Source organism: Blennius ocellaris (assembly GCF_963422515.1).
Source record: "Blennius ocellaris genome assembly, chromosome: 12".
NCBI classification, from domain to species: domain Eukaryota; kingdom Metazoa; phylum Chordata; class Actinopteri; order Blenniiformes; family Blenniidae; genus Blennius; species Blennius ocellaris.
This window is the reverse complement of record NC_137661.1, coordinates 20,230,205-20,254,194: the sequence shown is the minus strand read 5'-3', so window position 1 is coordinate 20,254,194 and position 23,990 is coordinate 20,230,205. Positions and strand designations below refer to the sequence as shown.

The window sequence follows — 23,990 nt, the reverse complement described above, 5'->3', positions numbered from 1 at the left end:
ATTACGTGCCAACTGTCTTTTTGTAAGTTTAAATTCCAAGTCAATACAGTATAGCAAACTATTTTCAAAAAGATGATACATTTACTTTCACATTTTTCAACAGAAATGCAGTCTGCGGTACGTTTTGACATTAAAATGGTAAAAATTAAAAACCGGAGGCCAAAAAAAACACAATTTACATATGACATCAGTGCCTGACTCACTATGCTTATGGTGTCACATAAGATCCCAAGGTGAAAGATCACAACATCACGTGATGTCATGATCAGCTTTTCTGTGTTTGTGACAAGTTTACACACAAATATCTCAACGGTGCATATATTGTGACGACGACGACAAGGACGTAACTTCTGCTGACATAGAAGCGACTGTAGGAGATGCTCCAGGACCAGAGAAACAGTGTCAAGTATCACCAGGATGAGGCTGACATTTTTTCGCACTGCCTTCAACACATTGCATTGAAAGTCTTTGTTTACATATCTCAAAAGCTTCACCGTAATTTTCTAAACAGCCTCGACGTATGATTAAAAACCCATGAACGCTCCTGGTCCCCCACAAGCCTCACCCCACCTTAAGGCCCTTTAACATTGCTGCAATGTCTATATGTGGCCTGTGGTCGGGTTCAGTTCTGTCAGAGCACAGTGAGCTTTGCAGATCTCTTCCAGCTTGATTCAAGGTCGGGAGTATGTGGGCAGCATCCAACGTTTCATGAGCACACAGAAGGACTTCATTGGTCTCCTCTTCAATCTTCCGTGAAAGGACAGTAGGAAATACAGCGCTCACACGCTCAAGCACGTTGTTCCTCAGGGTGGAGTCTCGACACGCGAGGTTCAGCATGAAAACACCTGGCAGTGGAAGATAGGGGTGAAAACAGCCATTTTAATAACTATTTGTGGCATTCAAATTTCCAGAAAGGAATACGGAGATTGTGTTTTTTTTTTAAATTTATTTTACCTCTGGGGTTTAATAAGCTCCAAACTTTTTGCAGCATGGAGGTTTCCACAAAGGCAGCAGGGGGACAGCTCATTCCCAACGTGCTATCTTTATTGTCGACGTCAAACATGATGGCGTCGAATAAAATGCCACCTACATAGAAAGGCAAGCAAACAGTCAGATTTTAATAAAATTACTTGCACTCCTGACATTGATTGTCCTTGGTTCCGTTCCTTCACTGACCTTCTTTCTCCAGTGCGGAGATGCGCTCAAGGCCGTCACCAACTGTGACAGTCAGGCGATCATCTGGCTGGAACCCAAACCATTGCTTTGCCACGTCCAACACAACAGGGTCAAGTTCTACAACCTCCACAGTAATGTTGGGCACAAAGTCTCGCAGAAACTGAGGCAAGCCTCCACCACCGAGCCCCACCAGGAGCACCGATATTGGAACATCTATCAAGTCATAAATCAAGTCTCATAGTTCATGTAATGTGATTACAAGTTGTGATTAAATAGCAGCTGCTTCCTTTCACCATTCACACACAAACCTTTGTTCTGTGGGGTCCCGATGCCAAGCATTGCCAGGCTGGCCACCATGACTTCATGGTGAGTGCAGCAGAGAAAGCCACTGTCCACCTTCATTGGGGATGACGATGTTACTGGAGCTGCAGCTGCTTTGGCCTTCTTTTTGTTCTTCTTCTTGTGACTTGATGCTGCAGGGACACAATCATGTCAACTCATTTGAATTCCTGCCTCTGCAGGTCCTTGTGTGTCTTTGCTCATAGTGAGGTGAGATTAGCAATGTGACCCTCAACAAAATAAAGTGGATGAAAGAAAAAGACGCAACAGTTACCGGCTTTCGACGAGATGAGACGGCTCTCTGATTGGACAAGGCCAGTGTTCGACAGGAACACAAGCCGGCGGTAGAGTTCACCATCTTCTCCTTTAACGTTCTCCACACAGTACTCCCCACTCAGCTGACTCACACCCCTGCTGACCTCCTCTCTCCATCCAAGGTCGCCACCCACTGACAAAAATGGCACCTAAATAAGAGTCAGACAGTTCAAGTCAAAGTACTAATTCACCAATTTTGGAGACAAATAACATTTATTTGTTGTAAGGAAAAGTGTACTAAATCAAAATGACCTGATGGTTGGCGGACATGCCGGGGGGTGCCAAGTCCATCACCATGGGGGAGAGTTCTGACTGGACAGCCTCCATGTCTGGGTACTCTTGATTCCTGTGCATTGTAACAATAACCAGACGCCTAAAATTTGCACTGGCTGCGAGGTGCCTTCGCCCCTCACTTGAGCTATAGAGCCAAGCTGTCTCACTCCCTTGAGGCACTGAAAAAAAAACAAAAAAACAATCAGATGTTAGCAGTCATAGAGTTAGGCAAACAAGAACTGAATGAATCAAGTATGACACCAATGGGGGGGAAAAAAGATATGATAAAATGACAAAAGAGCTCACCGATAAATATAGCAAACTGATTCGGTCTTGGAACTTTGGCACCTGGCGCACAGTCTTGTACCGTCAGACTGTATCTGGCGAGGCCAGTCTTGGTGTGACACAGAGTGACCGAGAGGTTGGAGCTGGCATCTGTTCCTGTGCGCAGTCTCTTCCTCAGGACGGAGTAAGCCTGATGCTCCCTAACAGCCGACAACAAAGTTGTCACCTGTGTGTGACGAACAGGGGCTCCATTCTCTCCCAGGCACATCTCCAGAATGGGTGCGGGCATAGGCTGGCGAAACTTTGTGCAGACAAGGACAAAAACTGGGAGAGCAAAGGAGTCCTCCTCTGTGCCGTTTTCTTCTTGCAAGCAGTGGAGCCTCACTGCAAACCCCACGTCAACAAAATGCTCCACTGCCAACTTGATCACGCTTTCTTGTGCCAATGTCACACAAACATACCTCCCACCTACACTTAGCACACGGCCGACCTGAAAAAAAAAAAAAAAAAAAAAAAAAAAATCAAAACAAAACAGAGGTGATAAGAATAGAAAGAGGCATCAGGATCAGTCTGATGTGCACAGCAAAGTGGGCTGTTGTGACATTCGGCTTGTTTTTAAAACAACTATGAAATACATTCTGGGTGTACCTTCATAAGTCACATCACAATAACAACTGAAAGTATGGCGTTACACTTCCATTTTGTGATTCCCAACACTGCTGATAGGGCTACGGTTACATATCTGCAAACTAATGGAACAAGTTGGCATCAGTTAGTTACCTCAGTTAGCATGTTTCTAGCCAGAGCTCCCTCTTCTTCAGATGCCATCGCATCCAAGGTGCCTTTGTCGAGAGTAGCCTGGTAGCTGGCATCCTCATAGGGAGTTTGCGTAGCATCCACCTGATGGAAGGTTAAGTCAGGTCTGCGCGTAGCGTTTCGCTGGTTCATGTGCGTCACCACTGTTTCGCTGATGTCAATGTTTGTGAGATGTTTGTAACCGACATCATAGAGTTGTTCACTCAGCTCAGAGTTGCCACAGCCAACCACCAACACCTGAAGGACAAAATTTGAACATGTGCTTAAATAATGAGTGTAATAGGAAATCTGAGGCACAAAAGAACACAATGATACGGTCAGGACAAGTAGCATGTAGGGACATATACAGTAAAGAGCAAATATTAGTCAGTGAAATCAAAAATTGACTCATTCCTAATTATATATATATTTTTGTATAAATAGCAATTTTACACATACAGCTCTAAATGTTTCAGTACTGCAAGTCAGCAGAAAACAAGAAAACTCAGTGTATGAAAGAGTAATCGATTTTTTTTTTTTGTATAATGAAACATATCGGAGTATGGTTAAACTAACAGTAGCTACAGATCAATTTTACTGACAACCATTTTTTTACTTTACCTTATCTTGCACTTTGATGTACTTGTGTAACACGCCGCAGAGTTTGTTGTAGTCTCCATACCACTCAAAAGCCTTCTCGCCGCGTTTCTTAAAAAACTTCTCCCAGTATTCCGCGGAGCTGAATTCCTCAGCCGTGCGAGGTAAAAGACTCATTGCTTGTCTCTTGGGGTGTCAAGTCACGCCTAAACTAAATCGTTTATAAATGTGGAGGACTGAATTCTATGCACCTTTCCACATGGCAAGTCCGACTGACAGTTCCACACGGACAAAATTTCCTCTGGTACCGCTCTCTGATTGGGCAATGTAAAGTGGGCGGGGTCATACACGACGATATGATTGGCTGGAGCTCTCAGCGTTGACTTGATTGGCTGATGTACTTACTGCCGGTCCTTCACTGTTAATGCTCCGGGGTTGTTCTCGACATGGCGGTACCTGCAGGGAGGTCTGTGGTCTTCGTGACTGGAAACGCCAAAAAACTGGAAGAAGTAAGAGCTCCTCGAGCTTTGAATAGTTTGCCACATCAGCCTTTTACAACCTTTGTAGCATGTTTTAATTGTTACTCTTGTTCATTGTCTCAAATTATTCCAGCTAAATATCGGCACGAGTTGAATCCTCTCCTTACTTTTTTATGTTTCTCTGCTCTTCTCGTCTCTCTTTCTCTGAAATCATCCACGCTGTTAAACAGCTCCTTTTAGCTCAGTTTTAAAACAGTATAATCATTTTGACAGTTAACAATTAAAGACCAGTGTGCATTGACTACCATGCGCAACATTATATATTGACACATGCAGTGTACATATTGTAAACGTGAATTATTTTAATGGAAAACTATCTACTTAAGTGTCAGCATTCAACATTTTGAAATAATATATTTTGACATTTACTTCCAAATGTCCACCAAAATGTCATCCTCGTGTAAAGATTGAGCCATTGAGGCTGAACGATTAATGGATCTATGGAAATTATGTTTACTTATTCAATAAAATAATCAACTATATGTTTCCTTTTTGAGTTTATTAAATTGACTTACATGTTTTTTTTACTTTTTAAAAGTGTAAATATGTTTCTGACATTCATAACAGTTGTTACTGAGTAATAACAATTGATATGGTATGGTATAGAGATTGAAAGCAAAAAGGTTTTGATCGTCGTCAATTTGCTTGCAGGAGGCAAATAATGGATTGTGTTGCCTTGTGGAGTCCGAGAGCCATTAGTTACAAAAGCCTGATCCATGTTGCAGTAATGAATATTTTTTTTGCGTGTGGATTAATCTATGTTTTTATTTATGTTAATCCATCAGGTCATTCAGATCCTGGGAGACAAGTTTCCATACAAACTTGTGTCAAAAAAGATTGACTGTAAGTATCCAATGAGACGACGCAGATTAAAAAAAGTTCTTTATTTTTTATTTACAATTTTTTTTTCCTTTACAATTGTCTTTAATCAGTGCCTGAGTATCAGGGAGAGCCTGACGATATTTCCATACAGAAGTGTAAGGAAGCTGCTCGGGAGGTACAGTATGTTGTTGCTGCACTTATCTCTCTAAATGAGATGTGTTTATGAACAAAGGCTTTATGGCTTGTTTTTCTTCAGGTTGATGGACCAGTCATAGTAGAGGACACCTGCCTCTGCTTCAAGGCTTTAGGTGGGCTACCAGGGCCTTACATGTAAGTACAATCACCTGTGTTCCTATTCAGCTACTTTATAAAATAATAAAACAATACGTTAAGACAATATTTATTAAACAAACTTAATTTTTTTGTAGCAAATGGTTTCTGGATAAACTCAAGCCAGAAGGTAAGTGATAAAGAAGTTTGTTTGCAAAACGCCATTTAAAAAATAAATAAATTATAAATTCTGTGGAGATTTGGAGTTGAACTTCTCTGTAAATTGTATTTCAGGCTTGTATAAACTCCTAGCTGGTTACGAAGATAAATCCGCATGGGCTCTTTGCACTTTTGCTTTCTGTGCCGGAAAAGGTGAACCTGTGCAACTCTTCAGGGGACAAACAGAGGTCAGAATCTGTCTGTGTAACCGTGCACTTCTGTTTTCACTACTTGTGTGTTTGTGTAATTTGTTTTTTTAAGGACACATTCCTTGTTGCATTTTAGGGGCGCATTGTGGAACCCAGGGGGCCTCGAGACTTTGGATGGGATCCCTGTTTCCAGCCCGATGGCTATGACAAAACGTAAGCAGAAAAATCTGGCCAGAATTTCAGGTTTCTGCCACAAGAGGGACTCAGAGCCCAACACTGGAGGAGCAAACAAATACATTCAATCACAGAATCTCTCTGACCTTATTCAGTACAAGATGTGTTTTTTTTTTTGTTTTGTTTCATACATTTACACTTACTGTCTGCTTTCTTTATTTTTAGCTATGCTGAACTGCCCAAAGAAGTGAAGAATACAATCTCTCACCGGTACCGGGCTCTCGCTGCCATGTCGGAGTATTTCTGTCAGAACAATGACACCTCACCAGACAGCAAAAAAAAGAAGCAGGACGATTGAAGATTTCTGGACCAGCCAGCAGCTCTATCTCTCACATCTCAATCATTCAGTTTGCCAAAATCATATCCTTATTAATAATATGTCATTGACGGTAATAGATTTACTTTGTATCCAGATGGAACCTGTTGTGGAAGAGGCGCTCTTTCATGTCTCTTTATTGATTGTATCTTTAATAAACTCCAGAATTTACCATGCTCTGTCATCATTTAAATATTTATGCTTTTGTTGGACACAAAAAGATAGCAGATATGGCTGGAAGTCAGGATTCATTGTTCTTTTGAGGGTACTATTATAAGACAACCTTTACAGTTTTTACATCCAAGGACTGAAAAACACTTGGTTGGATAGCACCATTTTTTCCCCTTTAAAAAAAAAAGCTCCAGGGTCCTGATGAGAGCAGCAGACCACTCTGTGGTGAAGATCAGTTGCCAGATTTTTTTGGGCTGAAGTCCAGAAAGGGATGGGGGGAGAATGGTATATGTAGAGAATAGGAAGGTCTCCTGTGTTGGAGTGTTGGGGTGTTTAGTACAAACACAACAATGATAAGTGGAGAGTTTGTGTAATAAATGGCCCCGGAGAGCTGGAAGCCTCTGAGCAGGAACTATGCACACACCTGTGACTAATGCTTCCCTGATGCTCTGAAGATGTGACACACCAGCATAATGCACAGTAAAAGTATTCCAAAAAGTAAATCGTGTATTTGAAAGCCGTGGTTGAGAGTGGACAAATTGCAGATTTAAATGTGTTTTAATCAAATTAAAAATGACAATAAACTGATTTCAGGTACTGGAACAAAAAATTTACAAGGAAAAAATTATGTTTTCTAAAGAAAGGAAAGCATACCATTTTTTTTCTCCTTTATTCAGAGTTAATGTCAAATACCACCACTCGGAGAAAGAAAATGGAGAAAAGAAAGATATAATTATGTAAAATGTGACGACTCCTTTTCACTGTTGGTTGAAATGATAGTTTTCAGAAAAACACTGCATCACACTGTTTGCTCAGTCCTTTAGTTGTTTGGAAATCTGCCAGGAAGAAGCCAGTTGTGAGAACAAACAGGAAAGCTGTTTTGTCCTCAGTTTTCACTTCACAAGTGAGCCAAGTTGTTTTCCATCTTTTCTTTTTTCTTTCTTTCTTTCTTACCAAAACACAGAAGATGACTGCCAGACTTTGGGTCACTAGAGGTCAAAGTCATTGCTGTGCAGTCACCTCATCTTTTTCCTCCTCTTGCTTTGTGACCTGGAAACCACAACACCATCTGAATGTGTCGTCATCCATCCTCTATGTAAGAATTTCCCATCACTGAAAGAGTTTGATAAAGAGATGTTATCTTGAAAAGATTTGGTGAGTAATTTAACCTTTCCCAAAACTATGCTGCTTAAAATATATTGTTTATATACCATATAACATCTCTACTGTACTTTTATCAAACAAATTGTACATTTTTCTATGAACATCGAGTTTTAAGTTTAATTTAACACAAATTATTAAGCGACAGTTCATTCTGAATCCTTGTACATGTAATCAACTCTTTATTTTTTGCGCTTCTTGCAGCTTAACACTACTCAGACCTTGCTCCATGTGCACTTGAGTGATTTTATGGTTCATTGTGTAATCAAGATGTGCTCTTCTGCAGATAGTATTAATTAGTGCTGTGACAGATAAATGCAACACTATAAAGTTACCATGGGGATTATACAATAAAACATCTAATTGATAGAGCTCGTGTCCGTGTTTTGCATTGTGATTGATAGACACAGGAAATAGAGAGACTTCAGAGCCTGAGTATTTGGACATCCAATGTTTGGTTTTACAAAAAAATACAACTGCCATGGATCATAATTAACCATTTTGAAAATAACTACAGGAAATTAGATTTTGGCTTCATTTTCTTTTTAAAACTTGGCTTCTACAGAATTTTCCTCTAATAATAAAGAGAAAACAAACAACAAAAATGCATCAATTACAGATATTCTCTTTATTGGTCCACATACACATGTGCGAATGACAAGTACGACATTGCTGAGGCTGCAGACCACACCAGTCACCCAGCAAGCACTTTATGAAAGTCTGTTTTAAGGCTTTGGAAAAAAAATTAAATATGAAGCTCATAACGTTGGAAAAATCATTTCCTCACATGACGGGTGAATCAAACGCCTTCATCGTAAATCTCACCGGATCTGAAAGATGGTACCAGGCTTTGTTAACCAAAGCTCAACCGAATTCCCATGAGTTTCATCTTTTTTTTTTTACATCTTTAATGTCATCCTGGCTGACATACAGTCTTTAAGTCTGTTAAAAAGCAGTGCAGCATGAACACAACAATTAGTAAGGGTTCTTTTCCACTCCATAAATTTTGTTTTTCACAAGGAGCACTCTTGAAAAAAGTTGCCCCCCCCAAGTTCTTTTTAAGGGTCAGACTAATAAATCATTCAACCCCAAGGCCTCTGTATTGAACGATGGAAACAGTTGACCTAATATGCATTCCTGCTGGGACTGAGCCTCTCACTCTCCCTTGTTTGTGACAGAACCCAGGTTACACTGAGGACACTGGAGAATGAGTGTAATAGAAAAGTTAGCTGCTCCTGGGTGGGAGTGTTCTCCCCGAGCTCTCAGTTCACCTTCTGCACTGACCTTTGCCGTCACTTGTGTTGTTTTTGCCGCCATGCTGTGAGAAATATAGAGATGAGCCCGACTGACTGTTACTGTTAAGTGAATTTCTAGTGGTCTGTGAAAAGATCCGCGTGGATACATGTTCATGTTATGGAGAACTCCGAATGTGGTCACTGGTCTACCTGTAAAAGAAAATAATGTATAAAGACATGAGTACTGTACTGAGCAATATAAGGAGAAGCAAGGAAAACAAACTACAGAAGTGATGAGAGAGGAGAATAATGAAGACACACACAAGCCAGAGGTCAATATTCTCCCATGTGCAGCTTCAAACTGAAAACGTGTTCATAGTCATCAGGTCTGAGTGACGCAAGAGTCGCGAAAAATATTTCGTGCAGTTCTTCAGTAGAACCGTATGAGATTTGTGTAACACCAGCTTTTATTACAGAGGTCAAAATAACTCATTTAATATTTGAAGTAAAATTTTTATTTTTTCCTAAGTTTACCATTACTTGTATATCCATACTGCTTTGTGTTGCTTTTTTTTAAAAGCCATTTGAACATCGATCTTTTTTAATCTATGTTTTTATCTTAACATGCCATTTTTATTTTATTTTTTAACCCTACACTCCTGGCATTCTATGGACAACAGAAAAGGAATTTCATCGTACAGGGGAAACACGTTTTTCTTATGAGCACCTGACAAACTTCGAACTGATTGTACACTGTTTCCTCCATGTTGCTCTTCCAAAACGAATCACTTTTATGGTGCTGGAGAACAGAATCTTGTTAAAGGGAGACTTTTGTTGTTTTAGCACATATTTCCCTGAAAGGCCTTTCTAAGCTCAGCGCCAAAGTCCCCACTCTTGTTAACCCTACTGCCTTCCAAGAGGCATTACTCTAAATTCAAAGTAAATCAAAGGTGATCTGGATCGTAATGCCATCCTCAGATCTGAGAACCGTGAATAAAGTTGGGATAGTGAGCAGGTTTGTGCGGGTCATGAAGAGCTTCAAATCCGTCCATCATTCGTTTTATCGCCTGCCAGCGGTACAAAGCTTCACATAGAGACGTACCAAGAATAAGACCAGTTTCTCTGAAACTGTGCCTCAGGGTACAGTTGCAGGTACAGAAGCGTCTTGGTGATCTGCAGGACAAGTCAGCTGAGGCAGGCAGGTACAGGTAGCATATAGTTTGTATTGTAGATAGAATTTCCCCCCCCAGACCAACATTTTAAATACATGGGACAAAAACAGTTTCAATGTTTTTGACCAGAAAGTCTGACAGATTTCAAAACATGGGGAGTATGAAGGCAGTGACATGACAATTTAAACACCTTGTTAAGTAATCATGTTTGGGCCAGAAGATGAATGGATGTTTCTCCTTACAATTCCACACACACAAACGTAATGAATCCAGAAACGTAATGAAGTAAACTTTCTGCACAGAGGTCGGTGCATTGTGCCAAGGCTCCTTTATGATGTCTTTATCCAAATAAGCCAGGGTTGTGGAGTCTCAGAGTCCGCAGGAGCTGCTGGAAGTCCTGCACTGTCCACAGCTGCTCGTGTGACCCCGTGGCTGAAGCGCTGCTGCTCCTGGGGCTGATGTCCTGAGGGTCATTGAAAGAGACCAGGACGTCTGTGGAAAACTGTGGCAGTCGAAACAGGCCCATGTGGAGCGTCACCGTATTCCGCGCCTCCTCGTTGAATTTGGACACGCACTGCGTCCCAGTGAGCGTCCATGCGGAGCTGCACTCCGACAGCAGCAGGTCGGGTTTCTGCAGGGCCACGACGCTGCTCACCCCAGAAGAACCGGGCTCCAGTGCTTTGTTGCTGGCGGCGATGTCCTCGAAGTGGTACCTGGCCGCCTCGTGGTCCGCCACCTGGCCTTGGTACTCCACCAGCTCCACGATCAGACTCTGGTCCGTGTGAGAGTTTGCGAACACCTCCTGGTTGTCTGGTATTTCCCTCAGCTCGCTCACGTCGGTGGCGCCGCGGGGCAGGACGGCAGACAGAGCTCCCCCGAAGAGAGGCCGCGGCTGGTCCGCGCGGCCAGCGGCACTTTGCATCTCTCGTAAGCGCGCAACCAGCTCCAGGAGAGACGATACATACACACACGGCTACTTTTCCAACGTGTAGGAGTTGAATCAACGACACAGCTGGAAGCCAATCCGGAAATAGAACGCTACTAAAGTGAGCGCTGACACGCGCACTGCTGCCACCTGCAGGTGCGGCGGATAAACACCCCACAATAATAGGGCCAGCTTGTCTAAAATAAACAAGTTAACGCTAAACATTTTTGAAAACGCAATAAAAAGCTCAGTCTAACAGTCGAAGACTATGAATAAAGGCAATATTTTTAAGCATATAACAACTGATATAGAATATCGTGTGTCAGGCTTCCATGAATTAGTCATCACTGTCAACGGAGTAAACTTGCTCTGGCGTTCGATGGGTTGAAGAGGAGTCACACCTGCTCAGACCAACTGCCTTTGTCTCAGTCAGCCGATTTCTGATTGTATTCTCTGCAAACTTTAAGTAAACCTTCCCGATTGCGATGACAACTCATCTCTGGCTCTGTCTCACAAACTTCCACAAGGACTACCTGGAGATGATGAATACTTTTTATTGTCTATGTATTCAAATGGCTGTGTAATGAAGATAAGCGTCATTAAGGACAAATTATTCAAATGGACTAGGTTATACAAATAAGTAAATTATACTGCATGCACAAATGTACTTCATAGAACACTTTGATACACTGCACTTGATAAAAAAGAATTGCATTAACTACATTGGAAGTGTCTGAATATTATTGATTAAATAGTTGGAAATTGCATGCTGTACAATACAGCCTGTTTTGCAACGAGAGAGCAAAAAGTGTGATATCTGCAGTAGTGTATACACTCATCTGTCTTTGTTACGACTGCAGTCGTATTTGTGTGTTTTCTGTGTCCTGTGTGTCAATCAACCATGTAAATAGGGCTGTGCTGTCCCGACGAGTTGATTGGCCGAACTCAGGAAGGACATTGGTTCATAAGTAGGAATGATGACGTCACCAGGTGGCAGAGCTTGGACCAGGGGGGCGGAGCCAGCTTTCATTCTTTCATTGCCTTCAACAGACCATCACAGTGTGACTAATTATAATGGTGTGTGTTTCTGTGTATGTATAGAATCAATACAGAAGAACATGATGAAGAGTCATTAGGGTCGAAAAAACTACTGATAAGAGAGAGGGAAATGGTCATCATGGACGAAAGGAGCGGTGGGAAACAATGTAGATACATAAAACCAGCAGATGACAGTAATGGAACTTTATAGATGCAAACTGCCAAATGCAGATATGAAGAAGAAGATGGCGGTGAATAAAGTACCTGAAAATACTACTTAAAAGCAGTGATTTGAGTGTCTATGATTAAATAATTCCACCTTTGCAGGCGAGTATGTAATGTTTATTGTTCAATTACTCAAATCAAATCTAAAAAAAAAAGAAGCCCCCGACATAAATTTGACGACGGTACATTGCATTGCTTTCTACTTTTACGAGATTTTGACTTTTGCATAATGAATAATTAAAGCTGTGCTCAGCCAGCATGCCACCCTGCTGGCTGTCGGCTCCTCCGGCTCGTGCCGCTCGTCCCACTGCTGTTTGTGTTGATTTCCTGGTCAGCTGACAGGGACGGAGGAATCGACCGGAGCCCTACTGTCATCCACGATGACCACCGCGCCTCGCCGCCCAAGCAGCCTTTTGAAATGAATCAGAGGACACGTCGTGGAGCCGCTTTTATCATTTAAAGCCCCCGGCTCGATCTCGTTGTGTGTCGAGGAGCTGACCGGCTTCGGTCGACCGGATCTGGGAGGTAACGGCAGGTAGCCCCGGTGACGTAGCATCTTTAGCTTCTATTAGCCGGCTTAGCTTAGCGGCCTGTATGAGCTGAATAAACCAAGAAATAACTTGGTTATCAGGAATTTGCTCGCATGCTTATTTTTCTTTATGAAAGTGGCTGCTAAACTGTCATTTATGTATGACGTATGACACTTTTTAGACGTTTTTGTTGAGATGTACCTCGGTTGAAGTTGCCTACGGATGTGACAGGGCTACCGTAAGGCGCTTAGAAATAGTCCTGATATTAACAGTATCTCACACAAAGAGCTAAAAGGAATGCAATCTTCGTATTTTCTGCGTGAATTGTGATAATGATTAGTCCTCACCAATCACCACTCCTGTGACGTGGTCGTCTCCATTAGCATTAGCCCTGCTAATCTCTGTTGAAAATGAAAATCACAGCTTGCATATAATTTTGTTTTGTTTAAAGAGGATTGTAGCTTTTTAAAACCCTTCTTTTCTCATACTTTTGTAACTCAAACACATGAGACATGGCTTTTCCTCTTTGTCTTTCTTCTCTGACTGTCACTACATTAAATCTGCCTTCTGCATCTAATCTTTATCCTGCATCTCTCATCGGTCTCTTGTAAAGCTTCTCCTTCTCCTTCTCCTCCTCTTGGCCACTGAAAAGCCCTTTATTTCCCACCGCTGTGCCAAAAAGGGACCCTGAGAAAAACCACAGTCGGACCCACCTGGATTCAATGGTACATGTTGCATTGTTGCTTTGAGAGGATGTCTGTGTCTGTTTGAGCAAAGTACTTGTATAATTTCCCCTCGACGATTTTAAGCACAGGTTCACATGTTGTTTAGTTCAGGTTTTGTACTGAAGCACTGCATTGCTTTCTGTTGCACCCAAATGCAAAGTCCAGGATGTAATGATTGGAAAAGCAGCATGTTTTCCATATTTGGTCCGTAATGGCTTTTGCTCGCTGGCATTGAGAGCATTAATGACATTTCCTTAAAAACTGTCTCAATGTGTCGTGTTTTATCTTCACCACCAAGACCTAAATTGTTTTTGAAGGAGGCAGACAGAGAATAAGAATAATGAAAGACCTATATGAACACAATCATCTTTGAAAAGTTGGGTGACAGGCCTACTGACATTGCTTTATCATAAACAGTCTTGGTTATGATAAAGTTTGGTGTTGAACAGGACTGCAGTTACAATTGTGCTTGTCATAAACTATGCACATGTATAAAACTTCTTTACTGTATGTGATTTGTGTTCAACTACTCTGTTCTCCTTTAAACCAAATAATTACATGTTTATTCGAGCGTCAGCCAGAGATGGGCTCGCTGTGGTTTGATGTATTGTGTCCCGAATGCACACTTGCTGTGATAACAATTAAAAATCAGAATTTCGGGTTCTCAATGTCTCTCCGCTCGGTAACCTTTTGTCCAATTTGCTGCTTTAGGCAGTTTCTTTGTCTGTGCTGCTCTGATAACTCATTCTTTCTGTCTTGTCAAATGTTCTCATGTAACCTGGCGCTTATTGTAATGAGTAAAATAGTTTTAGATCATGAAGGTGTTGGATTCTCCCACAGCGACCCAGATCTAAACTGATGATACTCTTGTTTTTTTTTCCCACAGAGGGAGCCAGACCGGGAGGAACTGCCTGAAGAAAACATGCCGCCCAAGTTTAAGCGACACCTCAATGACGATGAGGTCACGGGATCCATTCGCAGCGAGAGGGTAAGACGCAGTGTGAGATGAAGGGTGATGTTTACATTTGTGACCGTTAACAAAGATCAGCAAACATTGCACAAGAGGAACAATACATTTCCCTGTTCATCAATGGACTGACTGTTCATTTATGTGCAAGGAGAATGTTACAAAATAGGAATATTTTTTTCATGGAAAATCACAACCTGTTCTCTTTCTGTTAAACAATTAAAATGTCTAATAGCTTATCATGAATTCAAGGATGTTTCTTTAATTATATAAACTAATATTACTTTTACGCACAGCCAGGGAAGTTACAAAAATGATTTATTTCCCCTTTATTATTCAAAAACAATGTTCACAACAGATCGTTTATAAAATAAATGTTAATTTACACAAACCTCACTCAATCAGGACAGATCAGGGAGCCATTGTTGTGATACAACTGTGAGGTGGGGCTGCCGTTTTGCCATGAGTCCAGTCCATACTAATGCCACAAAGCCGCCAGGGCCTACAGATGAATAATACCCAAGACTGTAACACAACAGTAGGGGATGTTATTTTGGCTATGACTGGTGTGCAATGATTTCCCATAAAATACAATGATTTTTGAGACTCTGGTACTGTAATCTTATTTTTCCCCATTTAGCAATCCCGGTCGGCAAGTCTCGGGGAATTGTTAGTTTTTTTTTCCCCTTCTGACAGCCAAACTTTCACAAAACCTGTCATCTGGTGATCACTGAAGTTTTGCTGCTCGTCGGGGACAAAGTGTACTGCACTTTGGCTCTTTTCTGTACATGGCCCAGAGCAGGGGAGCTGCTTTCACTGCCATTTGCAGAAGAGGAAGTTTTCTGATAAGTCGTCACATTATGAGCATTTTAAAAACACATGTATATTATTGTCTGATCTCCACGTGGTTGGCACACCATATTTTGTCATGCATGTTCTCTGTCTGTTGGAGGGGCATATATTGTAACATTACCGTATATTGTTTAATTAAAAAAAAAAAAAAAAAAAAAAATATATATATATATATATATATATGTGGTATCAGGAGTTCGCAGGTTCAAATATAACAGCTGGCTGGGCACCACTGTGGTTCCATGAGCAGGACTCTTGATCCCCATCAGCCGTAATGTGGCTTCACCTTCACCTCCTATAAATAGGATGAGTTAATGTGGAATAAAGGAATTTCCCCAAGGGGATTAATCAAGTATGATTAGTTACTTTATTTTATTCTATCTATTCTCGGTAGCCTTGTGTGACCTCTGTTCTGATAGGAGGCAGTTTCCTACTTTAGAGTTTGGCTAACGCAGAGCATACGGAATCATTTCATGCGGAGAGTCTGTAATAGTTGAAAACAGATGTTGTGATAGGACAGGATGTCGATTGTGCTCTGAACGGCTTTGTTTATCAGACTGATGATAATGGAAAAATGAGACCCAAACAATGGGGAAAGAACAAAGGAGACTGCGTGTTTAAAAGAGGTGATGTCCAGGAACTCCAGTGGCCAAATGCCTGCTTTTAATCAGTCATTTTGTTGTCCCACCAAACTCTACCTCCCCTAACCTTTACCTCTGATTCTCAATGTTGTTTGGCCTTCTGTTTCCTCTCTGTAATCCCGCTTGATGTCGTGCTGAACCAGGATCAAAGTGAATCTTATAGGAGGACTTGCATAACCAATTGCTGGATTCCGCCTTTCATGCGTTTCCTCTCAGTGCTCCACCCCCCCCCCCCCCCCCCCCCCCCCCCCACCCCCCGTCCTCTGATAATTGCTAACAGTCTTACCCTGGATCTCCTGTCATGGTGGAAAAAGTCCGAGGTTGTTCAGGAGAAGAGGGTTTACTGCTTTAGCTACAAAGCGCTTTAAGATCATATGGCCACCATCCTCCCAGGTTTTCTGCAGATGACATTGTAGAAAATAAAATGTCTACATTGGCACCACACTGTCTGGCACCGGTCAAACATCACAGGGCATCCCCAGGTTGTCTCTGGTGCTTGTAGCGACAGGTGAAGGTAATTATCACGGCAGATAAACTACTGACACTTGGATGTAAATAATCCTTCTCGTTTATATAACCGAGGCCATAACACTGCAGCACAATGCCAATTATCGTCATTGTATAATATCAAGCGAAGGCATTCAGAACTTGAAAGCTGAAAAGATGCTTTAAAATATGCTAAGAATGTAATCAAGTCTTGCCAGAAATGACCGATAATGTCCAGGAGGTAGTAATGCCAACGATGCTTATAGGAAGGGCAGTTATCTGTTATCGCTGACCTCTTGCTGTTTTAGTTGCTGCTTTAATATACCTGCAGTTTTATATGAACAATACTGCCTTAACTACCTCCACAACAACTACTTGTACTGTAACTGGCAGCAGAAATTCCACTGTATATAACCTGTATATAGATTGTATGTAATGTAATTTCATTTTCTTCCATTTTTTTTTTAATTGAGCTGCTCTTTCCCCCCTGAATTGCCCATTTGGGGATAAATAAAGTTTTATTTCTGATTGTCTTTTACAGAGAAACCTCTTGGAGGAAGACTCTGATGAAGAAGAAGATTTCTTTTTGTGAGTTTTTGTTCATTCTTTGCATGCACTGAGACTATAAACATTGGTTCATCTCCCGCGAGCTTAGTTTACACTGGGCAAGAAGTCCAGAGAAGGATTTTCTGTTTACGGTTGTAGATGCAGAGAAATGTAATTACACTGGTTGGATCGCTAAATATATAGATAATATTGTAAAGGAAATTGATTTTTATCCTTTAGACCAGCGTTTTATTCAACTGAGCCTGTATTCATCTGGGTGATGCAAGTAGAGTTGCAACAACAAGCACAAATTGCAGTTCCAGCACTGCTTTCTTTCCGGCTAAACATTAAGACTGCAAGTGTTCATTTATCCTTTATGTTTCCGTTTCTCTTTGCGAAGTTTGTCTCCATTACGTTGACCTATTATCAACAGTCTCCACACAAGACTGGAGGTGCCCCGTGCACCTAAACAACTTTACTTCTGGTTTACAATTTTCCTTCCTATATTTTTATTCACTGCCGTCGACTGCGACTACTCGAGGGACTTCTCGTTGTTCCTTCAAAAAGTAAAGGCAAATTCTAAAAACGACGTTATCAAAGAGCAAGTTCAGAAATGTACTATTAGGTTGATTCTTAGTGTCGAGTGTTTGTTGCAGTCAAATTAACACCACTCTGCCTGTTTTTTTTTAAGGAGAGGACCCACGGGACCCAGATTTGGACCCCAGAATGATAAAATCAAGCAGTAAGTCCAAACCCATTCCTCCTCAGAACTAAAAGCCAGTGGTCAGGGTTGGAACTCCAGCTCGAGTTTTTTGGTACTGTTATGTAACCGTAGCCCGGCGTGTTTACCAGAACCTTCTGGTTGTTAGCACGTTGTGTAAGACAGAGCCGTCATGTGCAAATTTATTGTGTAACTTTCCTAGTTTGTCTCGGCCCTTCTGCAGCCTGTTTCCATATTAACCTCCAGTCGGAAGGAGCCCGAGAACAGAGGCGGTCATTGTTGGAGAGCGTCTGGCAGCCCACACTCGTTTCTCCGCCGCCACATGACTTCCCTTACACTTTGTCATCGTAGTTGGGCACATTTAAACTACACGCCGACGTTCGAGATTCCAGGAATGTTGGCCACCTTTCGGCGTCCCGTGCGGTGTTGTTTACGTGCGCCTGTGGCAGCTCACGCTTCGTCTTTTCTCTTTTCCTGCGCCGTCTCCGGCGAACCCTGTTTATACTCTCTGCACCTTTCGCGTGCGATCAAGCCGAAGGCAGACATTCATCATTTCCTGCAGCCGCTTGTCTGAAACTAATGGATTTGATGGTGCCGGAGAAGAGAATCTTGTTAAAGGAAGACTTTTGTTGTTTTATTGCGTCTTTCCCTGAAAAGCTTTTCTAACCTCGGTGCTAAAGTCCTCACTCTTTGTTAACCCTGCTGCCCTCCAAGGAGGCATTACTCTAAATTAAAAACAAATGAAAGGTGATCTGGATAGTAATGCCATCCTCAGATCTGAGAACGGTGAATAAAGCACATATTTGAACGTGTGGATCCCGAGTAGGTTTGCGCGGGTCACGCAGGGCTTCCACTTCATCCGTCAGTCGTTTTATCGCCTGCCAGCTTGTACAAAGCTTCCCATCGAGACGTACCAAGAATAAGATCCGTTTCCCTGCGTCTGTGTCTCGCGTCTCAGGGTGCAGTCGCAGGTCGACGAGGTGATCGACGTGATGCAAGAGAACATCTCCAAGGTGATCGAGAGAGGCGAGCGTCTCGACGACCTGCAGGACAAGTCGGGTGAGGACCGCCGGGGCAGCGTCTTGTCTTCGAGCCCTCTCACGTGTGCAGCACATGTGCGCCGTGTTTATTTCCAAAGTCCTCCTTAAACGAGCACCATGCGAAGAGCTCATTCAATTTCGATTCCAGTTTGTACTATATCTGGGCTCATTTGCAGGATTTGTTTGTATTGATGGGAAACCTCAATGCCACATGTGTCGGCTTTAAAGGGAAAACATTCGCTAATGGGGATGAATCACTCTGCTCATACAAAACAACCCATTGCTACCTACTTTTGCTTTGGAAAGTTAGCAAAGCCCTCAACATGAAACACATTGCACGTATGTGGTCAGCGCTCAGAATCCACTGCCGATTTTACATAACTGAAGTGTTAAACATCTTCACAAATTCCAAACTCAGGAAAGCCAAGTTTTGCAGGAAAAGTTTGAGACTTCAGATTTCTGGCAGATGAAGTGTTGCTGCCCACTGAAGAGGTGCTACTTTTACAGTTTATTCCTGTGTGAGATTCGTAAAATGAATCGGTTCCTTTTAACCGTTCTCGTTATAAAAAGTTAATTAAGTGCAGGAATGACCGTGGTGATAATCTCCCATCAGGCCTTGCATGTGAATGCACTCAGAGCTGGTGTTAAAACTAAGTCCAGCTTTATTGTTTTACCAGGTGTGTGTGTGTGTGTGTCTGAAAGCGTTCAAGAGGGCCCACCCTATTACTCACAAACGTGTGAAACTCCCATCTGTTACACAACTTCACACACATGTGTGGCTTTTAACGAGACACTCGTCCTCCTCGGTTGATGAAGACGTGCAGCTCAACCCTTCACTTTTATTCAACACCCTCCGATCACTCAGGCACATGTTGCTTCGCCTCTCCGCTCTGTCATGTCGAGCAAGACGACGACGCACATCTGGAATGCATTTTGTCCTGTGTGGTGTTTGAAAGGTTGTTGTTGTTGTTGTTGTGCGGACAATAATGCCACAGTTTGTATGCTCGTGCCGTGCATGCTGTCCCCAGGAGCTTGTTTGTATGCGGAGAGTATATCTCGCGACCGCCACTCGCTGCCCGACCGATGTGTCGGTAACCTGTTGGGGAATTCCACAAGATTAACAAGCATCCTCCTAAAAAGCCGGGCCTGTTCCCATTCGCTTTGTAGCAGCGACAGGTCGTAAACAGGCACACGGAGATGGAAACAACAGACACAAAGGGCTCTTAAGAGAAGTTGGGGGGGGCTTGGGTGAGCACAGGGAGCCATAACCTTCCTGTTAGCATGCGTAAACATCAAGTTAACAACAGTCTCCAAGAAACAGAAAGGAAGACGGCGACGTGGGCGAGCTGTTTGGAGTGGGATGTCACGACAAGGGACGTGAGATAGGAAGATGGAGGAAATGTGGTCTGATTTTGGTTCAGCATTTGGTTTTGGGGGGGGGGGCAATATAAATATGTGATCTCATGACACACAAGTCTATTTGCATAACTCCCAATGTATAATCAAACACCGTTGAATAAGAGACATTTGATTAAATGGTATCTTGTCACTTATTATTTGTCTTTGTGTGTCTCTTTCTTCCTTTGCGCCGCCGTCACGCGACGCCGCAGAGAGTCTCTCGGACAACGCCTCCGCCTTCAGTAGCCGAGCCAAACAGCTGCACAGGCGGATGTGGTGGAGAGACATGAAGGTGGGGTGTCTGTCTGACCATTTTGTTCATACGCCTGTGCATCCAAGTCTGAAACGCATTTGTCACGTCGTTCCTTTGTGTGTCTGCCTGTGCAGCGTCAGAGGTGCCTCTGAGCGGATTTGTCATCTGTACTTACCTTAAGCATAATTCTTAAGCTACAAAACGTCAAAATGGCCACAGAATCTGTGCAGTGGAGCTTTTGAATTTGACTCTGGGTCATGATGACCTCTGGACATCTGCAGTGCCACAGTTCAACCGTAGTGTCACAAACCTTTGTAAGATTAATACAGTGCTATAAAAGAAAACATGCACAGACAAATGCAGTAACAATAACATTGAGTGACTGTTATGATAAGTTGGAGGGGGAATAAAAAGAGGGCTAACGTGTGTCATTCCTTCCACAGATGAAGATGATTATTGCGTTGATAGTTGTTGCTCTCCTGCTCATCATCATCAGTGAGTATTGGCACACAAACGCAGTTTAATATCAGAGTGCATGACTCCCATGACCCTCATCCGTATTTCTGTTCTTTCTCATTTCCAGTTCCAGTGATTATCCGGTACCACTGATGAGGGAGTCGGAGGGGAGGAACCTTCCTCTTCCTCTTCTTCCTCTGTTTACCCCTCCTTCGCACACTGTCCCTCGATCCAGCTAGGGGGCGCCAGCCGGCCTCCCACTCCCTCCTCAAGACCAGCAGCTCCTTGTAGCTGGCCGGTTCTCGCTCCTCTCAGTACAGATCTTATCATATTTTTCTTTTTCCCCGCATACATCTGATGTGAGGTCAGTGCGAAGACTCAGTTTCACCCTTGTCTGGAAATGAAGAGGGAAGGAGCGGAGGGAGGGTCCTTACTAGGGAGTGGAGGAAGACGTTCTCCTCGAGTTGATGTGAAGGATTGATCCATTCCATGATACATATCACATGTAGGACCCCGGGCTTTGTCTTGGCAACCGGTCCTTCACGTCGCATCACATAGTTAGACACTGTAAAGGCAGGGAATCTCCACCCTCTGCCTCTCTTAGTATTTATTTATAAGTGGTTTGATTCTGCTGCAAGGGGTCTCGTATAAGGAGGCCACACCGTCCAGCAGATGAACCTCTGTTTTCCACCTGTGAGCCCAGAATGTTTGAAAAGGTCCACTTCATGAATGAAAACATCTGAGGTTCATCTGTCTCATCCATTTTTCTCTCTCTCTCTCTCTCCCTCTTCTTGCCATCAAAGAAGCGTTTTGACAGAAAACTGATTCCACTCTTCAGGTCTGTTTCCTGATCACGACAGATGATCGGGGGAAAAAAGGGAACTTGAAAGGTGTTCAGTCACTGTCCTGCTTTTAAGAATTCTTCTCACTTGATAAATCACCCCGGCTTGTTGTGCAGCATCAGGATGACAATGTCAGACCCTAAAGCTCTCTGGTTTATGAATGTCCTCGCCACGCCGTACCTCTAAACTTCCTCCTCGATGGCGCCGAGCTCTGGGTCAGTTTGGTCACGGTTGCCCTACTTTCTTACCGTCTTTCACTCTGCAGATGTTTGATTTAGTACCGCTTCTGTCTTTTTTTTCCAGTATGTTTGGGTTTTTATCTCGGCGATGTGAAGCTTTTCAACGAATGTTGATTTTTATCTCTTTGTGATGGTGCATTTGAAAGGGACAGTTTTCCGCCGTCGGTTAGAGGACGAGCTGTGAAACAAGCATAGGTGTAAGTCGTGTCTGGATTAAATCATGCATTGTTCATTTGTTATTTTTGATGTAATTTATTTTCAGCTGTAAATATTGATCTTTTGTTTTTCTTTTGCTCTGAAATAAAGTGATTTTCAAAGGGCGTTTGTCTGGTGTTTTCTGGTTCAAACCAACTCGAATGAGTGATCATAAGAGACGCTGAGGAAGTGGATAGAAATAAAGGTGAAAAGGGGGAGAAAGAAAAAAGCAATTCATTACATCACTCTTCAACTTTTCAACACACAAGCGTCCTTTCGGTGCTGAAAAACAAATCTTGGTCTGGATTTCGTTTTGGTTTTATTTGTTTTGTTTTTACAAGTGTCCCCTCATCACTGCACTATTTTTTTATTGGTTTGTTACTTTACTGACAGAGTCGAGTCCCAGAATGGCACTTAAAGTATGAGGTACCCGAACCTGTGAGCTGTTATTGTTCTGACAGACATGGCTCTCCCATCTTTCTAAGACGAGAGGACACAACCTGACAGCTCTGCCCGGCCCCTCCCTGGGAGTCGGACTTTAAACTGGTCCATGGGGACCAATTGTTTCCTTGATATACAGCAGATGGCCTTTTAGTTGGAACGCTTGGCTGTTGCTCACAGGAAGGGGTGTTGGGTGAAATTTCACCAAGACGAATATATATATATTTGTATATATAAATGTATTCGCCTGTATGAGACACTTTTATCCTCTCTGCACACACAGACACACCCACATTGGCAGCAGAGGATGTTTTGGTCCTCTCGCTGGATGACTTCAGATTCCGGACATAGCGACGGTTATGTGAGTCACATAAAAGCGAATTAAACCCACAGGAGACCAAAGGGAACGACGTGCCAACCTGGATTCGTCACCCCCTTATTACGCCACCCTGTCTGGTGAAGACTGATCTGGTTAGGGACAGATGTGTTGGTAGTTGGGGGGACAAAACTCAACAAAGTCCCTGGCATTTGTGTTGAATACTTGAGCCATTCCAGTAAATAGGGGGGAAAGATAATCATTCATCCTTCTTTATGTGAAGCTTGTTGCTTTAATATATATATATATATTTTTATCATCCCCGTATGTCTATATGCAATTTTACCACATACCCTGCTTTTCACCCTCTTTCACCTCCGTTATTGAAATATCTTAACCTTTTAAAAGTCAGTGTGATATCTTTACAAGGCTTTGCAACTTTTTCTTTTTTTATTGGGGGAGTTCTGTTAGAAGATATGCCAAAAGTTTGAAAACCTCCCTTTTTAAAAAAAAAAACATGCAGTTTCTCACTCAAAGTAAGTTACCATTACATATAATAAGCATTTTGCTTTTCTGCTTGCATCAGGAACAGGAGACTCAACAGTACCGGTGGGGGAAAGATGTGGAAAATAGATTCTGAAACTGCAGAAGCATCCAACAACAGCTGTTTTCAATCTTGTCCTATAGGAGCTTGTAACCAGGACCACCAACTGGAGCAATACACTGAAGACTGAAGTGCTCCCAGTGGAGGTCCAGGACCTTGTTTGGCAGACCAAACTGTAGCTGCATGTGGGTGAATGTGAACAGTATAGAGCGCTTTGAGTGCTGAAGTGGTGGAAATGGGCTTTGTAAGTGAAGGAAATGATCGCCACTCAAAGTACCTAATCAAAGTATACCACTGGGAACAAGTTGGACTTCAGTGTCTCTACTCACATATACTTATATTAATTTTGATAACCCTCGAATTGGTAAACAGTTCACTCAGTAGAAACAAGTGTGTTTTAAAATGTAAGAGTTGCAGCTTTCATCTATATTCATTCCATCTTGGTATGTCATACACAGATAAATGTATTCCTTCGATCCCAC

At 42.5% G+C, this 23,990-nt stretch overlaps 4 protein-coding genes across 8 annotated transcripts; 2 read left to right on the top strand and 2 right to left on the bottom strand.

Moving 5' to 3' along the window:
• Positions 1–234: 234 nt before the first annotated feature.
• mettl13 (methyltransferase 13, eEF1A lysine and N-terminal methyltransferase) lies at positions 235–3,957 on the bottom strand (the record flags this gene model as incomplete). Its single annotated transcript, XM_080506610.1, has 9 exons — positions 235–845; positions 955–1,086; positions 1,177–1,389; positions 1,485–1,649; positions 1,790–1,979; positions 2,083–2,282; positions 2,410–2,878; positions 3,169–3,441; positions 3,805–3,957. The coding sequence occupies 9 exons, from the start codon at positions 3,955–3,957 to the stop codon at positions 562–564; spliced, it is 2,079 nt and encodes a 692-aa protein (XP_080362736.1). The 3' UTR covers positions 235–561.
• A 266-nt stretch (positions 3,958–4,223) lies between these two features.
• Positions 4,224–6,500, top strand: itpa (inosine triphosphatase (nucleoside triphosphate pyrophosphatase)). Its single transcript, XM_080506619.1, has 8 exons — positions 4,224–4,289; positions 5,105–5,162; positions 5,252–5,316; positions 5,398–5,471; positions 5,570–5,601; positions 5,706–5,818; positions 5,916–5,992; positions 6,179–6,500. Exons 1-8 carry the CDS (start codon positions 4,227–4,229, stop codon positions 6,309–6,311), a joined length of 615 nt encoding a protein of 204 aa, XP_080362745.1. The 5' UTR covers positions 4,224–4,226; the 3' UTR covers positions 6,312–6,500.
• Positions 6,501–9,662: 3,162 nt separating this feature from the next.
• On the bottom strand, positions 9,663–11,041 carry rangrf (RAN guanine nucleotide release factor). Its single transcript, XM_080506822.1, has one exon. It carries the CDS (start codon positions 10,988–10,990, stop codon positions 10,409–10,411), a length of 582 nt encoding a protein of 193 aa, XP_080362948.1. The 5' UTR covers positions 10,991–11,041; the 3' UTR covers positions 9,663–10,408.
• A 1,568-nt stretch (positions 11,042–12,609) lies between these two features.
• Positions 12,610–22,262, top strand: vamp4 (vesicle-associated membrane protein 4). Of its 5 annotated transcripts, XM_080506060.1 has the most exons (9): positions 12,610–12,791; positions 13,439–13,511; positions 14,398–14,499; positions 16,999–17,045; positions 17,695–17,745; positions 18,683–18,783; positions 20,375–20,454; positions 20,859–20,910; positions 20,999–22,262. In XM_080506060.1, exons 2-9 carry the CDS (start codon positions 13,509–13,511, stop codon positions 21,022–21,024), a joined length of 462 nt encoding a protein of 153 aa, XP_080362186.1. In that variant the 5' UTR covers positions 12,610–12,791; positions 13,439–13,508; the 3' UTR covers positions 21,025–22,262. The 5 variants fall into 5 exon arrangements, with proteins under 5 accessions (XP_080362186.1, XP_080362188.1, XP_080362189.1 ...); XM_080506062.1 differs by lacking the exon at positions 13,439–13,511 and having other exon boundaries at positions 12,610–12,781; XM_080506063.1 differs by lacking the exon at positions 13,439–13,511.
• Positions 22,263–23,990: the final 1,728 nt, after the last annotated feature.

What these genes read in the sequence shown, in the direction of transcription:
- itpa (XM_080506619.1), top strand. Translation starts at nt 4,227, where the DNA reads ATGGCGGTACCTGCAGGGAGGTCTGTGGTCTTCGTGACTGGAAACGCC. An exon ending in GGGCTACCAGGGCCTTACAT is followed by an intron (nt 5,472 to 5,569) that starts GTAAGTACAATC and finishes ATTTTTTTGTAG; the next exon opens with CAAATGGTTTCTGGATAAAC. An exon ending in TCTTCAGGGGACAAACAGAG is followed by an intron (nt 5,819 to 5,915) that starts GTCAGAATCTGT and finishes GTTGCATTTTAG; the next exon opens with GGGCGCATTGTGGAACCCAG.
- rangrf (XM_080506822.1), bottom strand. Translation starts at nt 10,990, where the DNA reads ATGCAAAGTGCCGCTGGCCGCGCGGACCAGCCGCGGCCTCTCTTCGGG.
- vamp4 (XM_080506060.1), top strand. An exon ending in GATCCATTCGCAGCGAGAGG is followed by an intron (nt 14,500 to 16,998) that starts GTAAGACGCAGT and finishes TGTCTTTTACAG; the next exon opens with AGAAACCTCTTGGAGGAAGA. An exon ending in CGACCTGCAGGACAAGTCGG is followed by an intron (nt 18,784 to 20,374) that starts GTGAGGACCGCC and finishes GCGACGCCGCAG; the next exon opens with AGAGTCTCTCGGACAACGCC.